At 38.7% G+C, this 20,325-nt stretch overlaps 1 protein-coding gene across 1 annotated transcript in view; it reads right to left on the bottom strand.

Annotated features, from left to right (window-relative positions):
* The window catches only part of LOC126273341 (dynein axonemal heavy chain 10), a 1,458,287-nt gene that overhangs the window by 197,463 nt on the left and 1,240,499 nt on the right, over window positions 1-20,325 (bottom strand). The window contains exon 141 of the mRNA XM_049976887.1: window positions 13,516-13,789. Coding sequence (XP_049832844.1) covers window positions 13,516-13,789 — 274 coding nt within the window. The remainder of the gene's footprint in view (window positions 1-13,515; window positions 13,790-20,325) is intronic.

Raw genomic sequence — 20,325 nt, 5'->3', positions numbered from 1 at the left:
GCTAGGAGTACATGAAAGTCATTTTTTAATCTGTTGTGCTTAAGTAACTCACATTTTTTTCTAACACTATTATCTTCTCAAATTACATTTTGCGACTGAGATTAGTGCGTCAAAAATAAACATGCATGGTACTAGCCACAATTTCAACAAAAAATATTGTTTTGCATGACTATCTATCTCTGCTTCCTGTAATAATCATAATGGCTCTTTTTTGTATGCTGCAGGTCCCCAGAGCTGCTGTGGAATTTTCGTAGATTATGAGACCATATTTTAAATGTGCATTAAAATATGCATGTAGGCACATATTAGTGCCTGCATGTTAACAAAACCCCTTAAAGTCTTCAAAAGATGACAGCTTGTACTCAGCTTGGCATTAATGTGTTCAGTATGTTTGTCCCATTTTAGGTCACTTTGAATCCAAATGCCAAGAAATCTTGTTATTACTTTATTCACAATGGGCTGTAGGTTGATGGTGATATTTGGATAGTGTAGGATATTGTTTTGAGAGTTATGGAAATTTAATGCTACTGTTTCCCTGTTGTTTATTGTAAGCTGATTCATTACCAACCATTTAATTAATATATCAATCAACATGCGCATCCACACCACTGATATATACCACAAAAAGAAGAGATCCCATTATCAACCCTTAAGGTACCTCATAGTTGATAGGGCATTCTTCTGACAGGTATTCTGCGACTATTGGTGCCTTTTTATCTACATGTCTGATGCATATATTTTTGAATGAAACCATTCATTCAACAGTATCCAAGTTTTTTGACAAAAGTTATGTGATTTACTATGTTGAAAGCTTTGGTTAAGTCAAAAATTTTCCTCCTGTTTGCCATTTTTCATCAATGGCTTTTAAAACAGTGGCTATGGATTCATAGACTGGAATTTTGCTTGTCTTCTTACTATGGAAACCATGCTGAGAACTGGATAATACAATTATATTCATAAATTCTATTAACTTATTATACATTTTTTCCAGTACTTAAAAATAGGATATTAATGTAATGGTGTGACAGTTTATCAATTTATCTTAGTCGCCAGCTCTGAATATAGGAATAAGTTTGGATGTATTTTATCTGATCTGGAAAGATGCCCTAATGAACAGTTACAGAATTATGTGAGTGAGGGAGTCATTTATATTTGGGAAGGAGAGTTGTTATTGAAGTAATGTAATCATGCAATGAGCATGATGTTACACTAGTGATGTGTGATCCATAATTCAGTTGGATTATCACCTGAAAATACATAATGTAGTCTCATGTCATTCATCCACACTTATATAAAATATGCAACAATGAATGGATGCGGAGAATCTTACTTGACAGGTGCCCTGTGTAAACACTAAGCCAGCACTTTTGCACAGCATAATGACTGATTAGAGTATAATGCTACAAACTGTTATTAAATAATTGGATCTGATTGTTATCAACAAAGAACGGTAGTTTGATACATTTGTAAAATTGTATTGACACAGAAACCAATATACACATTCCCCTGGAAAATTGTGTAATTGCTAGTAATTTTACATCACAGGGTTTAAATGACAGATGACAATTTTCATACAGTTTTGATGTAGTACCAAAAATTGAAAAAACCAGTATGGAATGTAACAACATTATGAAAAGGATAGCTGCTACTCACATATGTAGCAGAGATGCTGAGTTACAGATAGGCACAACAAAAAGATTGTCCAAAAATTAGCTTTTGACTAATAAGGCCTTTGTTGAAAATAGACAACATACATAGACACACTCACACAAATGCAACTCACACACACGACCACAGTCTCTGGCAGCTGAGGCCATTGGTTAAAAGCTCACTTTCTGACAGTCTTTTTGTCATACCTATCTATGACTCAACATCCGTGCTGTATAATGAGTAGCAACTATCCTTTTCATAATATTTTGAGATAGTATCCTTATTCAGATAATCCCCAAAATTTCAGTGCATACCTATTTGAATACAAGAAAATTTCACAAATTTTCAGAATATCATGCGTAGCATCTAGAGCTGCACATTCAACAAATTATAGCAGTAGTATCTGTTTTGGAAAATCATTACCCCACAATTAAATTGTGGCTATATACTTAATTCATGAGATATTTCCCTTTTTTCTTCTTATTTCCCAGTTTGTTCTTAGTAAGTCTTTCAAAGTGTAAGATTGTATCATAAACATAGCTCTTATGAAACTTACTCTTGTGACATAAAAATGTATTTTATCTCCACACTAACTGCTATCTGTTATACAGTGTTACATTTAATGTCTTCTTTCAAAAGCAGTGAATATTTTCTGCATTTGTCATAAATTTCCACTATTTTCAAGTTTCTTACATTAGTTTGCTGGTGATCATAAAAAAAGAGGATGAGTGCTCAAAGTTCCAAACAGCTTCAGGGACTCAGTAAATTTTATCTCATATTATAAAGAGAAAGAAGTCCCGTGTAGATCAGGATATTGAAACATGTGCTTGTGAGTTAATATTTGGAAATGTAATACTTGTGATTCTTACAAAATACACTTCTCCACTAGGTAATTGGGAAACTCTCATGAAAGTATCAGTCATTTATTGTTCTGTCTATCAAGCAGGAAGAAGGAATTTACTAATTTGTGGTGATTTTAACATAAATTTCTTGAAGGAATCTGATAGGAAAAGTGATTTAGGGGTGCTGTTGGCCACTTATAATTTAGTATCAGTAATAAATTTCTCTAGCTGAGATGCTCAAGATAGTAGTATTCTTTCACACAAAGTATTCATATGATAAGTAGACATTAAAGAAATGCATACTTATCCTGTTGTAAATGGACTATTGTATCATGATGGACAGCTAGTCACATCATATAGCTTAACAATATGTACAGTTCAGAAACCCTCAAATAACCCAGTAAGGCTCATTAATGGCAAAACTACTGAAGCAAGATTGAAAAACAGGGATTGGGGTGAAATATAAAATGAAACTAATGCTAAATTTAAATTCAATACCTTTCTTACTGAGTTTGTATCCATTTTTAAAAGTAGTATTTCTGAAAGGATTTAAAATTAAATGTAATAATGGGAACTCATTAAAGTGACCTTAGAGCACTACTGGTGCCATAGTATCTTTACAATGAAAAAAAATCATGTTAAAAATAGCCAGAACATTTAAACATCCATAAATACTTTCATATCATAAAGAGTACTGTAACATATTAACAAAAGTTGTAAAAAAATCATCCACATCTTGTCTGAAATTGACAGATCAGAGAATAAAATAAAATCACTATGGAACAGTGTTGTGCCTTATATTGCTTAATGTACTTAGCCACATATGTAATGCATCATTAAGACAGGGTGTTTTCCCAGTAGATTAAAATATGCCATTGTTAGACCTCTCTGTAAGAAGCCATTGATTACCTATCATCAAACTCTGAAATGAGGGACATCCTACCCGAGATATTTTCCACCCCTCCTAAAGTGGTGTTCTGACACCCACTCACCTACACAACATCCTAGCCCGTCTATATCCACTCCCAATCCCAACCCCTTGACACAAAGATCATATCTCTATGTAAGTCCCAGGTGTAAAACCTGTACAATCCTCCCTCCGAGCACTTCCTATTCCAGTCCTGTCACAGGTTTATCCTATGCCAACAGGGGCAGAGACACCTGTGAGAGCAACCACATCATTTACCAGTTCTGCTGCAATCATTGTGCAGCTTTTTATATTGGAATGACTACTAACTAGCTGTCCACCAGGATGAATGGCCACCACCAAACTGTAACCAAGACTAGAGTAGACCACGCTGTGGCACAACATATAGATTAACACACCACACTTGATTTCACTGACTGCTTCACTACCTGAGCCATCTGGATCCTTCCATCTACCATCAGCTTTTCTGAACTGTGCAGATGAGAGTTATCCTTACAACATATTCTCCACTCCCACAATTATCCCAGCCTCAACCTATGGTAGCATACTGTGACCACACCTTCCACCCAACAGTTTCCACCCCCTCTGTTTGATCATCTCATCCCCATTCTCAACTCCCACCTTGTTTATTTGCAGCCCTCTGCCAATGCACCCACCCATCTTTCCCTGATCCTCTCCTTTTTTGCTCGTTTCTCCCACCCCCCTGCTCCACAAATCCCAACACTGTGCATGTTGGGATTCTAGTCCCTGCACACTTCACCAAACAGTGTTCATCTCTATCCCCATCTGTACACCATCCCTTCCCCTTCCCCACCTCCTCCAGACTGCTGCTTACATTCCACATGATAGTTGCATTCCAGCCCGAGATGCTGGAGTTTGGGTTGTGTGTGTGTGTGTGTGAGGTGTGCTTGCTTGTGTGTGTGAATGATGTGTGTCTCTCTTTTACTGATGAAGGCTGTTGCTGAAAGCTTTATGTAAGTGTCAGTGGTACCTATCTGCAACTTTATGTTGGGTAGGGTGAACATATAGTTCTCCTGGTATAACATTATCTTCATTTTTAAATTCAGTTACCTTCTGGATCCCTGCTTTCCTTTCTTCTTGGTCTTCCATGCATAAAAGAGTCTGAAGCACCATGTGCTAAGTGTGAAAATGCGAAAACACACTTGACCTCTTAGCCACAAACAATCCAGAGCTGATAGAGAGCATCATGACTGATACAGGGATTAGTGATCACAAGGTCGTTGTAGCTAGGCTTAATACCATTTCTTCCAAATCCATCAGAAACAAACGCAAAATAATTTTATTTCAAAAAGCGGATAAAGTGTCACTAGAAGCCTTCCTAAAAGACAATTTCCATTCCTTCCGAACTGACTATGCGAATGTAGATGAGATGTGGCTCAAATTCAAAGATATAGTAGCAACAGCAATTGAGATATTCATACCTCATAAATTGGTAAGAGATGGAACGGATCCCCCGTGGTACACAAAACAGGTCCGAACGCTGTTGCAGAGGCAACGGAAAAAGCATGCGAAGTTCAGAAGAATGCGAAATCCCGAAGATGGGCTAAAATTTACAGACGCGCGAAATTTGGCACGTACTTCGATGCGAGATACCTTTAACAGGTTCCACAACGAAACATTGTCTCGAAATTTGGTAGAAAATCTGAAGAAATTCTGGTCGTATGTAAAGCACACAAGCGGCAAGACGCAGTCAATACCTTCGCTGCGCAGTGCCGATGGTACTGTTATCGACGACCGTGCCGCTAAAGCGGAGTTATTGAACACAGCTTTCCGAAATTCCTTCACCAGGGAAGACGAATGGAATATTCCAGAATTTGAAACACGAACATCTGCTAGCATGAGTTTCTTAGAAGTAGCAACCTTAGGGGTTGCGAAACAACTCAAATCACTTGATACGGGCAAGTCTTCAGATCCAGATTGTATACCGATTAGGTTCCTTTCAGATTACGCTGATACAATAGGTCCCTACTTAGCACTCATATACAACCGCTCGCTCACCGATAGATCTGTACCTACAGATTGGAAAATTGCACAGATCGCACCAGTGTTCAAGAAGGGTAGTAGGAGTAATCCATTTAACTACAGACCTATATCATTGACGTCGGTTTGCAGTAGGGTTTTGGAGCATATACTGTATTCAAACATTATGAATCACCTCGAAGGGAACGATCTATTGACACATAATAAGCATGGCTTCAGAAAACATCGCTCTTGTGCAACGCAGCTAGCTCTTTATTCGCACGAAGTAATGGCCGCTATCGACAGGGGATCTCAAGTTGATTCCGTATTTCTAGATTTCCGGAAAGCTTTTGACACCGTTCCTCACAAGCGACTTCTAATCAAGCTGCGGAGCTATGGGGTATCGTCTCAGTTGTGCGACTGGATTCGTGATTTCCTGTCAGGAAGGTCGCAGTTCGTAGTAATAGACGGAAAATCATTGAGTAAAACTGAAGTGATATCAGGTGTTCCCCAGGGAAGCGTCCTGGGACCTTTGCTGTTCCTGATCTATATAAATGACCTGGGTGACAATCTGAGCAGTTCTCTTAGATTGTTCGCAGATGATGCTGTAATTTACCGTCTAGTAAGGTCATCCGAAGACCAGTATCAGTTGCAAAGCGATTTAGGAAAGATTGCTGTATGGTGTGTCAGGTGGCAGTTAGCGCTAAATAACGAAAAGTGTGAGATGATCCACATGAGTTCCAAAAGAAATCCGTTGGAATTAGATTACTCGATAAATAGTACAATTCTCAAGGCTGTCAATTCAACTAAGTACCTGGGTGTTAAAATTACGAACAACTTCAGTTGGAAGGACCATATAGATAATATTGTCGGGAAGGCGAGCCAAAGGTTGCGTTTCATTGGCAGGACACTTAGAAGATGCAACAAGTCCACTAAAGAGACAGCTTACACTACACTCGTTCGTCCTCTGTTAGAATATTGCTGTGCGGTGTGGGATCCTTACCAGGTGGGATTGACGGAGGACATCGAAAGGGTGCAAAAAAGGGCAGCTCGTTTTGTATTATCACGTTATAGGGGAGAGAGTGTGGCAGATATGATAAACGAGTTGGGATGGAAGTCATTACAGCATAGACGTTTTTCGTCGCGGCGAGACCTTTTTACGAAACTTCAGTCACCAACTTTCTCTTCCGAATGCGAAAATATTTTGTTGAGCCCAACCTACATAGGTAGGAATGATCATCAAAATAAAATAAGAGAAATCAGAGCTCGAACAGAAAGGTTTAGGTGTTCGTTTTTTCCGCTCGCTGTTTGGGAGTGGAATAGTAGAGAGATAGTATGATTGTGGTTCGATGAACCCTCTGCCAAGCACTTAAATGTGAATTGCAGAGTAGTCATGTAGATGTAGATGTAGATGAATGCCATATCAGTTGGAAGAGCACCAGTCCTTAAGACCTTAGTTATCCTGTTCTCATAAGCCTGCTTTGTAGAGAGATCTTTGACAACAGTGTCACTAAGTAGAACCAGAGGCTCTGGAAAGGAATTTCTGAGAAATGAAGTATTGATTTCAAGTTCTGTTGCATTATCAAGCATGTAGCCAAACCTACCACTCCACTTGCTGTTAGACAAAGTTTTCAAAACCAACTGTTTGATCAAGTGTCTCACAGATACTCATTAGTACAAAGAGTACAAACCAGCCAGATGAGTTTATGATTCAGCTTTGTCTCAACCCAATGCATGACTCCTCCTTCCGAAACAGTGTTAAAAGTCATTCAGTCCCCACCAATAGTCTGCAAACTTTTACCAATGCTGTTTTTCTTTAAAACACCCACAAGGTGGTTAGCAATAATTCCAGCAGGTTTTCTTTTTGTTAATTCTTTATCTGGAGCCAAATGGTGAAGATACCTTCCATGTGGCTGACTGCAAACAATGAAATGCTCTTCTTTCACAATATTTCTTGTAATGGAACTTCAGTGGAATCTTGGCATCCATCAAAGAAGACACATTCAATCTTTCCTATCCTGCATTTATCATGGAATTCTTCATCAAGTAATTCATACTTTCTCTTGAGCCCTTTTTACTTTATTGTGATCAACTGTGAGTCTCCTGTCTCCTTCAATAATTAACCAGCTTCCAATTTGTGGCTGTTATAGTAGCAGGTGTAACACTCAGAGTGGCACCATACCTAATACTTTGCTAAGCAACATTGTGTAATTGTAATGTATTATACTAAATTGTACTTCCAGTAAAGGGTACATCAGAATCATCACATGATACCTGCAAAGGTTCTTCAGTATCTTCATCTTAAACATCAGTTGCCTAATAATTTAATTTCTGGTAGAAAGCAATTTCATTTGACTGTACTGTTAGCTCTTCCTTCATTTCCTACTTATATTTGAAATTTTTCTTAATTCATTTTCTTGCCTCTTCTGCTTTTTAATTTGTCTCCTATGCTCAGGTAGATATGGTAACCCAATATGATGTCATCCAACAGATCCAACTTTCTCTCTTTGACCTTTTAAACACCAGTTCTTTGATAAGGATCTTCATGTCCTTAGAGCAGAAGCACGAGATGTGCACTCCATGTTTACAGTTAGCATCAACTGGACATGGTCCCTCAAGTTCTGAACATAGTTTAATCTCACACTTACAATTGATGATATCAAAGAACTTGTATAACATTGCAATGAAAGCCTCTTTACAGATCCAGTTTTCCCCTGCCAAATGATATGCTTTGGCATTTCCCCAGTTTTCTTCTACCTTCTTCAGGACTGTGACACTATAATTGGAAAAAAATGGTAATACAAAACAACTATTTGCAAACCACCACTTTTCAAGCACTTTTGGATGAATATCCTTCGTAAGAGTGACTGTTGGGTAATCTCTGACATCCTCTTCACTCTGCTTGCCTACCAGAAGCCTTAGAACACCATGCCGAGTTCGGAGTTCAGAAGTCAGCATTTCTCAACCAATTCCAATTAAGTTACTCATATGAGTAGTATTTGCCAGCTTCGGCTTCCTTTTACCAGCCAGGGTTCCAAATTTTCAGAATTTGAAAGTGGAAGGAACTATATGTGCTTGCAACAATAAAAACAAAAAGTACCACTGTTAATGTAGTCTTCTGCAAATGAGTAAGGCCAGTTTAATAACTTTCAAGTGGCTCAAAATGATTATATTCTTATCCTTAGATCAGAAGTACAGACAGAAATAATGATAAGAAGGCACTTCTTCAAAGAAGACAGTTTGAGAGAATTTTACATGAAATGTCAAAATATCATGAAATTGAAGTAGCTATTTACCAAGCAAAGCAATGAAACTGCCATTTCTTGTAAATATAATTGGAAACTGCAAACCAAAATGCAACTTTATGACCCCCTCATTTTTTTGAAAAAATGAAATCAGGTGGTCTGCTTCATTCTTGACAATAGTTTGGCAGCAGCCATTCTTCTGATGGACAGCTGGTTGGTAGTCATACCAACATAAACGGCTCTGCAGTGTTTGCAGTACAGTTAGTATATGACATGGCTGCTTCCACAGGTAGCCCTGCCTCTGATAGGACAGAATACACCAGTGACAGGAATGGAGTAGGAGGTGCTGGATGGGTGCAATGAGCACATCTTGCACCTTGATCTGCCACATGGATATGATCACTGTGTGATGTGGGAGTGGCATAGGGATGGACTAGGATGTTTGTAGTCCAGTTGGGTAACAAACCACCAGCTCAGGAGTTGTAGGAACAAACTTGGGTAGGGCAAACCTCATTTCAGGGCAGGATGAGAGATAATCAAAGCCCTGTTGAAAGATATGGTCCAGTTGTTCCAGTCCAGGATGATACTGGGTGATGAGGGGGGCACTCCCTTGTAGCCGATTGTTGGGTATGATGGGTGGGTTGTGGGTGTGTAAGAATATGGCACGTGGACCAGGTATTGGAGTATTGCCTGTCTGTGAAGGCCTTTATGACGCCTTCAGCAAAGTGGGCAAGTTCTTGTCCCTGCAAATATGTTATCCAAGAGTGGCTAGGGAGGGGGGGATTTTTTGGTGTGAAAACAGTAAAAGCTATTGAAGTGCATGTACTGGTGGTGGTTATTGGGTTTAATGTTGACAGATATGTGAATGGAGACATCAACAAGCAGGAGCAGGGAAGTGGATGGGAGAAAAGATGTTGAGGTTGCAAAGGAATGGAGATACGATGTCTTGGCTCTGTGCCAAGATCATGAAGGTATCAACAATGAACCTGAACCAGACCTAGGGTTGGGAGTTTCGGGAGGCTTGGAAGGTGCCCTCTAGATGACCCATAAATAGATTGATATAGGATTTTGTCATGTGGGTCTGGCAGTGTTGTGTATTTTTTCGTAAAACTTTGCTTCATAGTAAAAGGAGTTGTTTGTCAGCACATACTTGGTAAAGTGCATAAGGAATGAAATGGTGGGTTTGGAGCCTGAAGGACTTTGGGAGAGGCAGTATTTGATAGTGGCAAGGCCATGCGCATGAGGGATGGTTGTGTATAGGGAGATGGCATCAATAGCACCATGTAGGGTTCTAGGAGGTAAATGTGTGGGATAGTGAAAAGACTGAGGAAGTGATTAGTATCTTTGATGTGGGAGGGTCTAATTTTCAGGTCATGTATAGCTATCCTTTCTTCTTGTGAAAGGTTAGTGTGCTTAGGAAGGGACTTTGGGACACGATGATGAGCCCAATTTAGGGGTAAGGAATTCCTGGAAGTTGACTAGGGGGTGGTTACGTGGGAGAGGGAGTGTCACAGTTGGATGGTAGTATGAACTGGAAGAGGCAAAGGTTAAAGTTGGGCTTAGATTGCCTTTGGTTGGAGAGATTGATGGCAAAGAAGTGTCTCCGTTGTTGGGATTGGGAGAAGGAGACTAGGTCTTTAAAAAATCCAGAATGGTTGAATTTGAGGATAGGGCTGACAATTAGATCTTTGGATATCACTGAAACTTCTGTGGACTGAGATGTTTGGTGGAGAGGTTAACAACAGTGATTTGGGTTTGCTTTGGTACTGGGTTTCTGGGGTACTGAGAGGGAGTTTTGGAGGATGCCATAAATTGAAGAGATTAACTAGTTAAGAGTATTGGTGCTATGAGAGGTTGACGAGGGATTTCACTGTGAGGAGAATGGGTGCTCTTGGATTGTGGTGCCCCAAGGTGGGAGCAGGATATCAACAGGTTGGACAGTTTATGGAGGCGATGTCTGGGATGCTCCTCCAGGTGTTGGAGTGGAAGAGTTTGTATTTTGGTGATGTTTTGTATATAATGAGTATTGCACAGTAACAGTTTCTTGTGGAGGAAATAGAGGTGGTTCAGGGATTTCTGTGCTATTGAAAGGTGAAAAAATAAAGGGTGATCCTTTTAAGTCTCCAGGTGTTTACAGAATTACCTATAATGACTGCCCATACAAATACATCAGTTAGACTGGTAGAACATTTCATTCCCGGTTTAAGGTTCATCCAACCTTTCAGTGTTGTGCAGGAAGTACAAGGACAGTGTTCCTAAAGGAAGTACAAGGACAGTGTTCCTAATGTTCTAGAAGAAGTAGAGATCTATCATGCCTTAAAGCAATCTCCTAGGCATACTCTCAAGTTGAATTGAAACATACATCAATCTTAGCTAATTTCGAATATCTCAACTGGTAACCTGATCTATTTACCTGTTTGCATTGCCTCATTATGCATCTCCCTCTCCCATTCTTGAGTCTTTTTGTGGTTTGATACTTTATGGGCCCTTCTCCTTTTAGTTTCTTCAATGAGTTTTTACATTTTTTAGTAGTTTCCCACATTGTGCCATTAATTTCTTCCAATAATAAGAAGTTTATATTTTCTGTTGCAAGTATTTGACTTTGTAAGCTTGTGGGCACCCAATTCCTACTACTTTTCTCATGCTCAGAAACTGCCTTACCCACATGTTACCTGTCTACTGGCCCATCACATGTTTGTATATGGTATTATTTTTACCAGTTTCTGCCCTTCTCTTCCCCCCTCCCTCCCCACGGGATGATTTTTTAATCTGTTTACTTAGATTCCTTTTTAGGTTCTGGCTATTGGCCCCTCTTCTACATTAGTCTATTGTGGGGTGTGAAATTATAAGAATTATACTCCAGTATTATCTTGTAACTGTAAGTACTGATCATTGCCACATTTCATATTACTCTTGGCCACTTTAGGCAATGATTTGAAGTTATTTTTATCCAAGGTTGTCACGTTCAGGTATTATGTCACAGTTTCTTTCTATTCAGGACTTCACCTGATGACGTTACTAAAATTGCAAAACTGTCATATTTTACAAAGTAATCAATCATACAGTGACAGTAGTGTTTTTTACTCAACATAAAGCTTTTTAGCTGTGGATATCACTGAATAAGCTTTTGTGTTAGTAAATTTAATCAACACCATGCATATTCCAATCAAGAGTAGCAGAATTTTTAGGTTCTGGCTATTGGCCCCTCTTCTACATTAGTCTATTGTGGGGTGTGAAATTATAAGAATTATACTCCAGTATTATCTTGTAACTGTAAGTACTGATCATTGCCACATTTCATATTACTCTTGGCCACTTTAGGCAATGATTTGAAGTTCTTTTTATCCAAGGTTGTCACTTTCTGGTATTATGTCACAGTTTCTTTCTATTCAGGACTTCACCTGATGATGTAACTAACATTGCAAAACTGTCATATTTTATAAAGTAATCAATCATACAGTGACAGTAGTGTTTTTTACCCAACATAAAGCTTTTTAGCTGTGGATATCACTGAATAAGCTTTTGTGTTATTAAATTTAATCAACACCATGCATATCCCAATCAAGAGTAGGAGAATTTTATCCTAGTAAAAACCCACAGATCACAGGGAATCCTAACTCATCTGTTTACACATTCTCCAAAAGATGCAGTGTAGAAAAAGCTATGTAGGACCTGGAAGGATAAAGAGAAATGTATCTTGAATCTTTGAGCTGGTGAATGACATGTGGTAATGTAGCAGAATTTTTGTATAAGGTATAAGGTCTTGAGCCCACCCCCATATATGTCATACTGTTTTGTCACATACAATCAGCATGGTATTGGGGTGACCAAGGAGAAGTGATCAATGTTCATGGACATCACAGGAATGGTCATTTGAAGCAAAAAAGTCTAGTAAACATGGGCTCTAAAACGCATACCACAATAGCTATGAGCACTTGCTCTTCTTCACTATTTTGAATTATCTCTTCTACTGAAGTATATTGAACATTTCTCCTTGGACCCCGTGTACACTCTCCAAAAGGGTAACTGAATGTCATATGTATTGTCTGATTTTGACAGTCAATATTGTAATATTTAAAGCAACATCCTAATACAAAGTGTGGTTTTGAAAAAACTGAAGTCAGTATTTCATAAACAAATGAAGTCAATATCACAATGTAATTATATCTAAAAACAAAGATGATGTGACCCACCAAACGAAAGTGCCAGCAGGTTGATAGACACACAAACAAACACAAACATATGCACAAAATTCAAGCCCCCGCAACCAACGGCCGCCCCACCAGGAAAGAGGGAAGGAGAGGGAAAGACGAAAGGATGCAGGTTTTAAGGGAGAGGGCACGGAGTCACCCCTAACCGGGAGCAGAAAGACCCACCTTAGGGGGAAAAAAAAGGACAGGCATACACTCGCGCGCGCACACACACACACACACACACACACACACACACACACACACACACACACACACACACACACATATATATCCATCCACACACACAGTCACAAGCAGACCAATACAAGAATGTTTCATGGTGGTATCAAACACGATGGCCTAGATTCAATTGTCACTGGAAATACAGGATGCTACTGGTATTAAGGTAACAATGTAAACAGTAATCAGAATAAATAATGATCATTAAGGTACAGATTAAATAGTTTATCCAAAACATTAAAAATTCTTAGAAACATACATAATCCACCCAATACAATCAAATGAAAGAAAAAAATCATAAAGTGTATGAAGCCAATTATAAGTCGTTTGCTGATGTTTGTATGCTTGCTTTTGCTTTGTAACATATAACAATTTTCATTTAAGAATTCATAAAAAAAAATTCAAACATTTAAATAAATAAAACATCCATTCCATACCTGTGCAACCATAATCATAGACATTTTTAGTATGTGTATTTATGATATTTTCAAGTCTTTTTGCTTGTACAGTATCTGGCATGGCTTTACGTAGAGAATACAAGAAAACTCCTAAGTAAGCTGTGAGTGAATATTGGTACATAGGGTTGACTCCTGCCATGTCAGAAAGTACAAAGAAAAGAATGGCCCCTCTTCGTGCCACGGGCCTATAGCCATCACGCAGACGGTCTATATCTATTCCTGTAGTGGCTGCCAAAGCGAGTTTAGCTGTAACCTGTAAACAAACATGTAAATTTTTGAGGTGCTCCAATAGGAAGTAAAAGAACAAGAAATATTTATATAAAATTCTACATTACTTTATTCATACAGTCAAAAAAAGAGCTTAATGATTTTCAGATGTAAATATGGTAAATGATTAGAGATACAAACAAAGACAATAACCTACTTTCAGTAACAAGACTTGCCAAAAACAAATTCTATATTTCATAACAGAATCCTCAGAAAAACTGGCAGACAATCTTATAAAATATAATAGAATGAACAGTTTACCCTACCTAAAAACATATGAACTTATACTCATTTCATAATGAAAAATCCTTGATGGAAAGTAGACAATGGAATAAGTAAAGGTAAAACCTCACGTGGCAATTAAGGAGCAGAGTCATCCATAGGCTCATAAAAAAGGCTGAAGACATGGCTAAGCTGTTGGATGACATCTTTTTTCAGAGATAATTTGTACAAAACACATGTACAACTGCACATATGCATTGTCCTGGCCAACTATGATCTACCAGCATTCCAGCTCAATGAGGGAGGGTTTGTTTTGAGTGAAGCAGGCGAGGAAAAAATGAAATGGGAAGATGGGGGGAAGGTGACTGACTGCAGGCAGGAAGAGAAAGTAAATACAAGGGATGGCAATGTGGCACTGGTGACCTTAGTCTGGTGCAGGCATGTGGCACTAAATGATGAGGAGGAGTCAAATAAGAGACTGGGGAGAGGAGGGGGAGGTGACTGGTTGTGATCACAGTATGAGAGAAGTTGTGTGTATTTTCAAGGGGAGGCAGGTGTGGAAAGGAGAGGGTAGGGGGGGGGGGGAGTAGGATTCAGATGGTATGGGTTGCAAAGCAGCCACTGAAGTCAATAACATTGCGTTCAGTGGTGTGTTACATCAATAAGGCTGTCAGTTGTTCGGCTCTGTTCTTGGCCACAGTTTTGTAGTGGGCTTTCATTTTGTTGGACAGCATGTAGGTGTAAAAGGTGGTGCAAAAGTTACAACAGCATCAGTATATGATTCAGAGGTGGATTTGCCTATGATAGGATAGCATAGGCCTGTAATTGGATTGGAGCATGTTTTGCTGGATGGGCGCCTGTGACACATCTTGCATATAGGTCATTCACAAGGGCTGGAAGTAAGGATGGAACAGGATTTTTAATAGATTGACTGGGCAGAGAAATGTGACTTTGGTAGTGGTGGGATGGATTGTGGGTCAGAAGTTCCTCAATTCTGTGCACAATGACAACTAGCCTAAACCCTTGCAAAGGCTACATTTATGTTCTACAGTTCCAGGTGATTTTGAGTGATGAGCAGGATTGCTTCTTCGCAACTGGTTCATGAAAGTGGTCAGAGGACTAGAGTCATGAGTGGTTATCTACATCAACATCTACATGGATACTCTGCAAACCACATTTAAGTGCATGGCAGAGGATTCACTGAACCACCTTCACAATTCTCTATTATTCCAATCTTGTATAGTGCGTGGAGAGAACGAGCACCTATATCTCTCCGTACGAGCTCTGAATTCCCTTATTTTATTGTGGTGATCATTTCTCCCTGTGTAGGTTGGTGTCAACAAAATATTTTCACATTTGGAGGAGAAAGTTGGTGATTGGAATTTTGTGAGAAGATTCCGTCCCAATGAAAAACGCCTTTCTTTTCATGATGTCCACGCCAAATCCTGTATCATTTTGTTGACACTCTCTCCCATATTTCGAGATAATACAAAATGTGCTGCCCTTCATTGAACTTTTTTTATGTACTCCATGAGTCCTATCTGTTAAGGATCCCACACTGCACAGCAGTATTCTAAAAGAGGATGGACAAGTGTAGTGTAGGCAGTTTTCTTAGTAGATCTTTTACATTTTCTACGTGTCCTGCCAATAAAACACAGTCTTTGGTTAGCCTTCCCTGCAACATTTTCCATGTGTTCCTTATAATTTAAGTTCTTCGTAATTGTAATTCCTAGGTAAACAATCAGTTTAATAAGTCACAGCAACAAAATACTAACGCAAATTCTTTACAGACGAATGGATAAACTGGTAGAAGCTGATCTTCGGAAAGATCAGTTTGGATTCCATAGAAATATTGGAACACGAGAGGCAATACTGACCCTACGTCTTATCTTAGAATCTAGATTAAGGAAAGGCAAACCTACGTTTCTAGCATTTGTAGACTTAGAGAAAGCTTTTGATAATGTCGACTGGAATACTCTCTTTCAAGTTCTGAATGTGGCAGGGGTAAAATACAGGGAGAGAAAGGCTATTTACAATTTGTACAGGAACCAGATGGCAGTTATAAGAGTTGAGGGACATGAAAGGGAAGCAGTGTTTGAGAAGGGAGTGAGACAGGGTTGTAGCCTCTCCTCGATGTTATTCAATGTGTATATTGAGCAAGCAGTAAAGGAAACAAAAGAAAAATTCGAAGTAGGTATTAAAATTCATGGAGAAGAAATAAAAACTTTTGAGGTTTGCCGATGACATTGTAGTTCTGTCAGAGACAGCAAAGGACTTGGAAGAGCAGTTGAACGGAATGGATAGTGTCTTGAAAGGAGGATATAAGATGAACATCAACAAAAGCAAAACGAGGATAATGGAATGTAGTCGAATTAAGTCAGGTGACGCTGAGGGAATTATATCAGGAAATGAGACACTTAAAGTAGTAAAGGAGTTTTGCTATTTGGGGAGCAAATAACTGATGATGGTCGAAGTAGAGAGGATATGAAATGTAGACTGGCAATGGCAAGGAAAGCAAATAAAGAGCTAGTTGCCTTACACAAGAACGATGTTTTCGAAACCCATGTTGACTGTGTGTCCATAGACCAGTTTCTTTGAGGTAATTCATAGTGAGTGAGCACAATGTACGTTAAAAAATTCTGCTGCATATCAACATTAATGATATGGGCATGTAATTTAGTGGATTACTCCTACTACCTTTATTGGATACTGGTGTGACCTGTGCAACTTTCCAGTCTTTGGGTACTGATCTTTCGTAGAGTGAATGTTGTATGTGATTGTTAAGCATGGAACTAATGCTTCAGCATACTCTGAAAGGAACCTAATTGGTATACAGTCTGGACCAGAAGAGTTCTTTTTATTAAGTGATTTAAGTTGCTTCACTACTCCGAGGATATTTACTTCTACATTAAACATGTTGGCGACTGTTCTTGATTTAAATTCTGGAATATTTACTTTGTCTTCTTTTGTGAAGGCATTTTGGAAGGCTGTGTTTAGTAACTCTGCTTTGGTGGCACTCGCTTCATAATATCTCCATTGCTATCATACAGAGAAGGCACTGATTGTTTCTTGCCACTAAAATACTTCACATACCACCAGAATCTCCTAGGATTTTCTGCCAGGTATTGAGACAAAGATTCATTGTGGAAACTGTTATAAGCATCTCACATTGAAGTCTACACTAAATTTCAAAATTCTGTGAAAGATCACCAATCTTGAGGACTTTGCATCTGTTTAAATTTGGCATGTTTGTTTTGTTGTTTCTGCAACAGTGTTCTAACCCATTTTGTGTACCAAGGAAGATCAGCCACATCGTTTGTTAATTTATTTGGTATAAATCTTTCAATTGCTGCCAATACTATTTCTCTGAATTCAAGTCACATCTGGTCTACACTTATTTCATTAATTTGGAAGGAGTGGAGATTGTCTCTCAGAAAGGTGTCAAGTAAATTTTTATTTGATTTTTTGAATAGGTATATTTTTCGTTTATTTTTTGAGGATTTGGGATTATAATATTCAATCTGGCTACAACAACCCTGTGTTCACTTAATCCAGTATCTGTTTTGATGCTCATTATTAACTCAGAATTATATGTTGCTAAGAGGTTAAGTGTGTTTTCACAACTGTTTACTATTCGCATGGGCTCATGAATTAACTCCTCGAAATAATTTTCAGAGAATGTGTTTAGCACAATTTTCGATGATGTTTTATGTGTACTTCTGGAATTAAACATGTATTTTCACCAACATATCAAGGGTAAATTAAAGTCACCACCAACTATAATTGTATGAGTCGGGTATCTGTTTGAAATAAAACTCAAGTTTTCTTTGAACCTTTAAGCAACTGTATCATCTGAACTGGGAGGTCAGTAAAACGATCCAAGTATTATTTTATTCTAGTTGCCAACAATGACCTCTGCCCATACTAACTCTCAGGAACTATCCACTTCAATTTCGTGACAAGATAAACTACTTCTAACAACAACAAACATGCCACCGCCAACCGTGTTTAGACTATCCTTTTGGAACACCATTGAGTTCTTCATAAAAATTTTAGCTGAGATTATCTCCGGCTTTAGCGAGCTTTCAGTGCCTATAACGATTCGAGCATCAGTGCTTTTTACTAGCACTTGGAGCTCTGGTTCTTTCCCAACACAGCTACGACAATTTACAACTGTAAATTTAACTCAAACTTTACATTGGATATGGTGTGGTGTTATGGTATGCCTGACTGTGAAGGCCTCAATGAGATTTTCATCATTTTGGGCAAGGGATTGCTTGTTGCTACTGATGCACCCATCCACAGTAGCCAGACTATGTGGGAGAAACCTTTTAGTGTGGAAGGGATGGCAGATATCAAGATTGAGGTACTACTGATATTTCTGGGCTTGATGTCAAATGAGGTTCCTATGGACCCAAAGGAGAGGATAAGGTCAATGTCAAGGAAAGGTCACATGTTGGACTTGGTCATTTTGGGAGGACCAGGTGAAGCTGATTGGATGGAAGCTGTTAAGGATGTGGAGGAGTGAAAATAGAATGTCTTGATCCCAGGTTCAGATTATGAAGATATCAACAATGAGTTTAAGATTTTGAGACATAATGAAACCATTCTTCCAGCTGCTTGCTGATGGATGGTTGCTGGTTACAGATTTGTTTGTATATCTTCCCCTGAAAAGAGGAGTAGTTATGGGTACAGATGTAGTTTGTCAGATGTATAAGGAATGGTGCTGTAGATTGGAGTTGGCTTCAGTAGGTCATTGGTAGAGTTAGTGTTTGACAGGAAGAAGATCATGGGCAGGCATGTACAGTGTTGGTGTATAGAGAACTGGGGTTAACAGTAACCAGTGGAAGTCCAAGGGGCAGCCGAGTGGAAATGGTGTTGGCAATTACAAATAAAGTGGACAATTAGTTGCAGTTTGATTTCAACAAATGTCAAGGTTCTTTCCTGCATCCAGATAAAATGGAGCATCCAGAACGCCTAGGTTTATGGATTTTTGGAAGCATGCAGATGTTCTGTGTGAGAAGATAGTAATGGTGAGGAGAGAGGTGGATTTGTTGATAAGGTTCTGCAATGGACCTAATATTTTAAGCAATATTTGGCCAATTATATTGTAGTTCTGGTATAGACTTGTAGGTAGAAGAGTCAGACAACTGTTGGATACTTCTGTCAGGTAACCAAGATTATCTTGCTAAACACCACACAGATGCAAACTGTTCTTGCAGCACATTTTTCAGTCCAACAATCCTCCTGGCCTTAATATCCACTAGTCTCTCGCACACCAAACTCCAACTATGTCCTGATGCCCTCCACTTCACCTATTCACACTAACCATTTCTCTGCAGTCTCTCTCTTTCTCTGTTTTATCTCCTTCTATCAGTCCACTCCTCCTAGTTATTGTGAGCCTCATACAACATTCCCTTACATTTGTAGAGCAAGCTTACTAGTGCTACATTCCTATCATGTGAGCTCCCACCTCTCCCTTCTTATCAACCCCTCCTCTGACTAATCACTTTCTTTTTCCCCTTGCCACTCCATTGGATACAACTCCTCACCCCAGTCAAGCTGCTGTGCTGACAATCATCCAAATGCTGACCAACATTTTCATTCTCTGGTGGCTTTTGATTTTGGGCATTAGGTCATGGTCCAACTTTCTGTATGATTTTCAGTCTTGTTTGTGTATGTATTGACAACTTAGCACCTCAACTTAGAAGGTGCAACAAATCCACTGAAGACACTGCCTATGCTATACTTATCCATCCTTTTCTGCAGTACTGGTGCATGGTGTAGGGTCCTTATCAGACATGATTAATGGAGGACATTCAAACAAAGTTCAGAGAAGAGCAGCTTGTTTTGTATTAACACAAAATAAGAGTGACAATTATTAAAAGAGGGTGTATTTCATTGCAGCAAGAACTTTTTGCAAAAATTTAATATTCAGCTCTTTCCTCTGAATATGAATATATTTTGTTAATAACTACCTACATAGGGAGAAATGATCATCATTATAAAATAACAGAAATCAGAGCTTGCTTGGGAAGATGTAAGTGTTTGTTTTCCCCACGTGGTTTTGGAGAGTGGAATTATAGAGAAATTGTGTGAAAGTAGTTCAACAAACTGTCTACCAGGCACTTATATGTAGTAGTCATAGAGATGTAGATGAAGAGAAAAAAAAGGTCCTTTAGTCTTCATACAACATACAGAAATACTGAAAAATAAAATTTAATCATCTAAGTATTTGGATAAAACTTCTTAAATATTCTGAAAATTATATTAAAAATACAGAATCCTTAAATAATTTCA

This window comes from Schistocerca gregaria, chromosome 5 (genome assembly GCF_023897955.1).
Source record: "Schistocerca gregaria isolate iqSchGreg1 chromosome 5, iqSchGreg1.2, whole genome shotgun sequence".
Lineage (NCBI taxonomy): Eukaryota > Metazoa > Arthropoda > Insecta > Orthoptera > Acrididae > Schistocerca > Schistocerca gregaria.
This window is presented reverse-complemented; position numbering and strand designations above follow the sequence as displayed.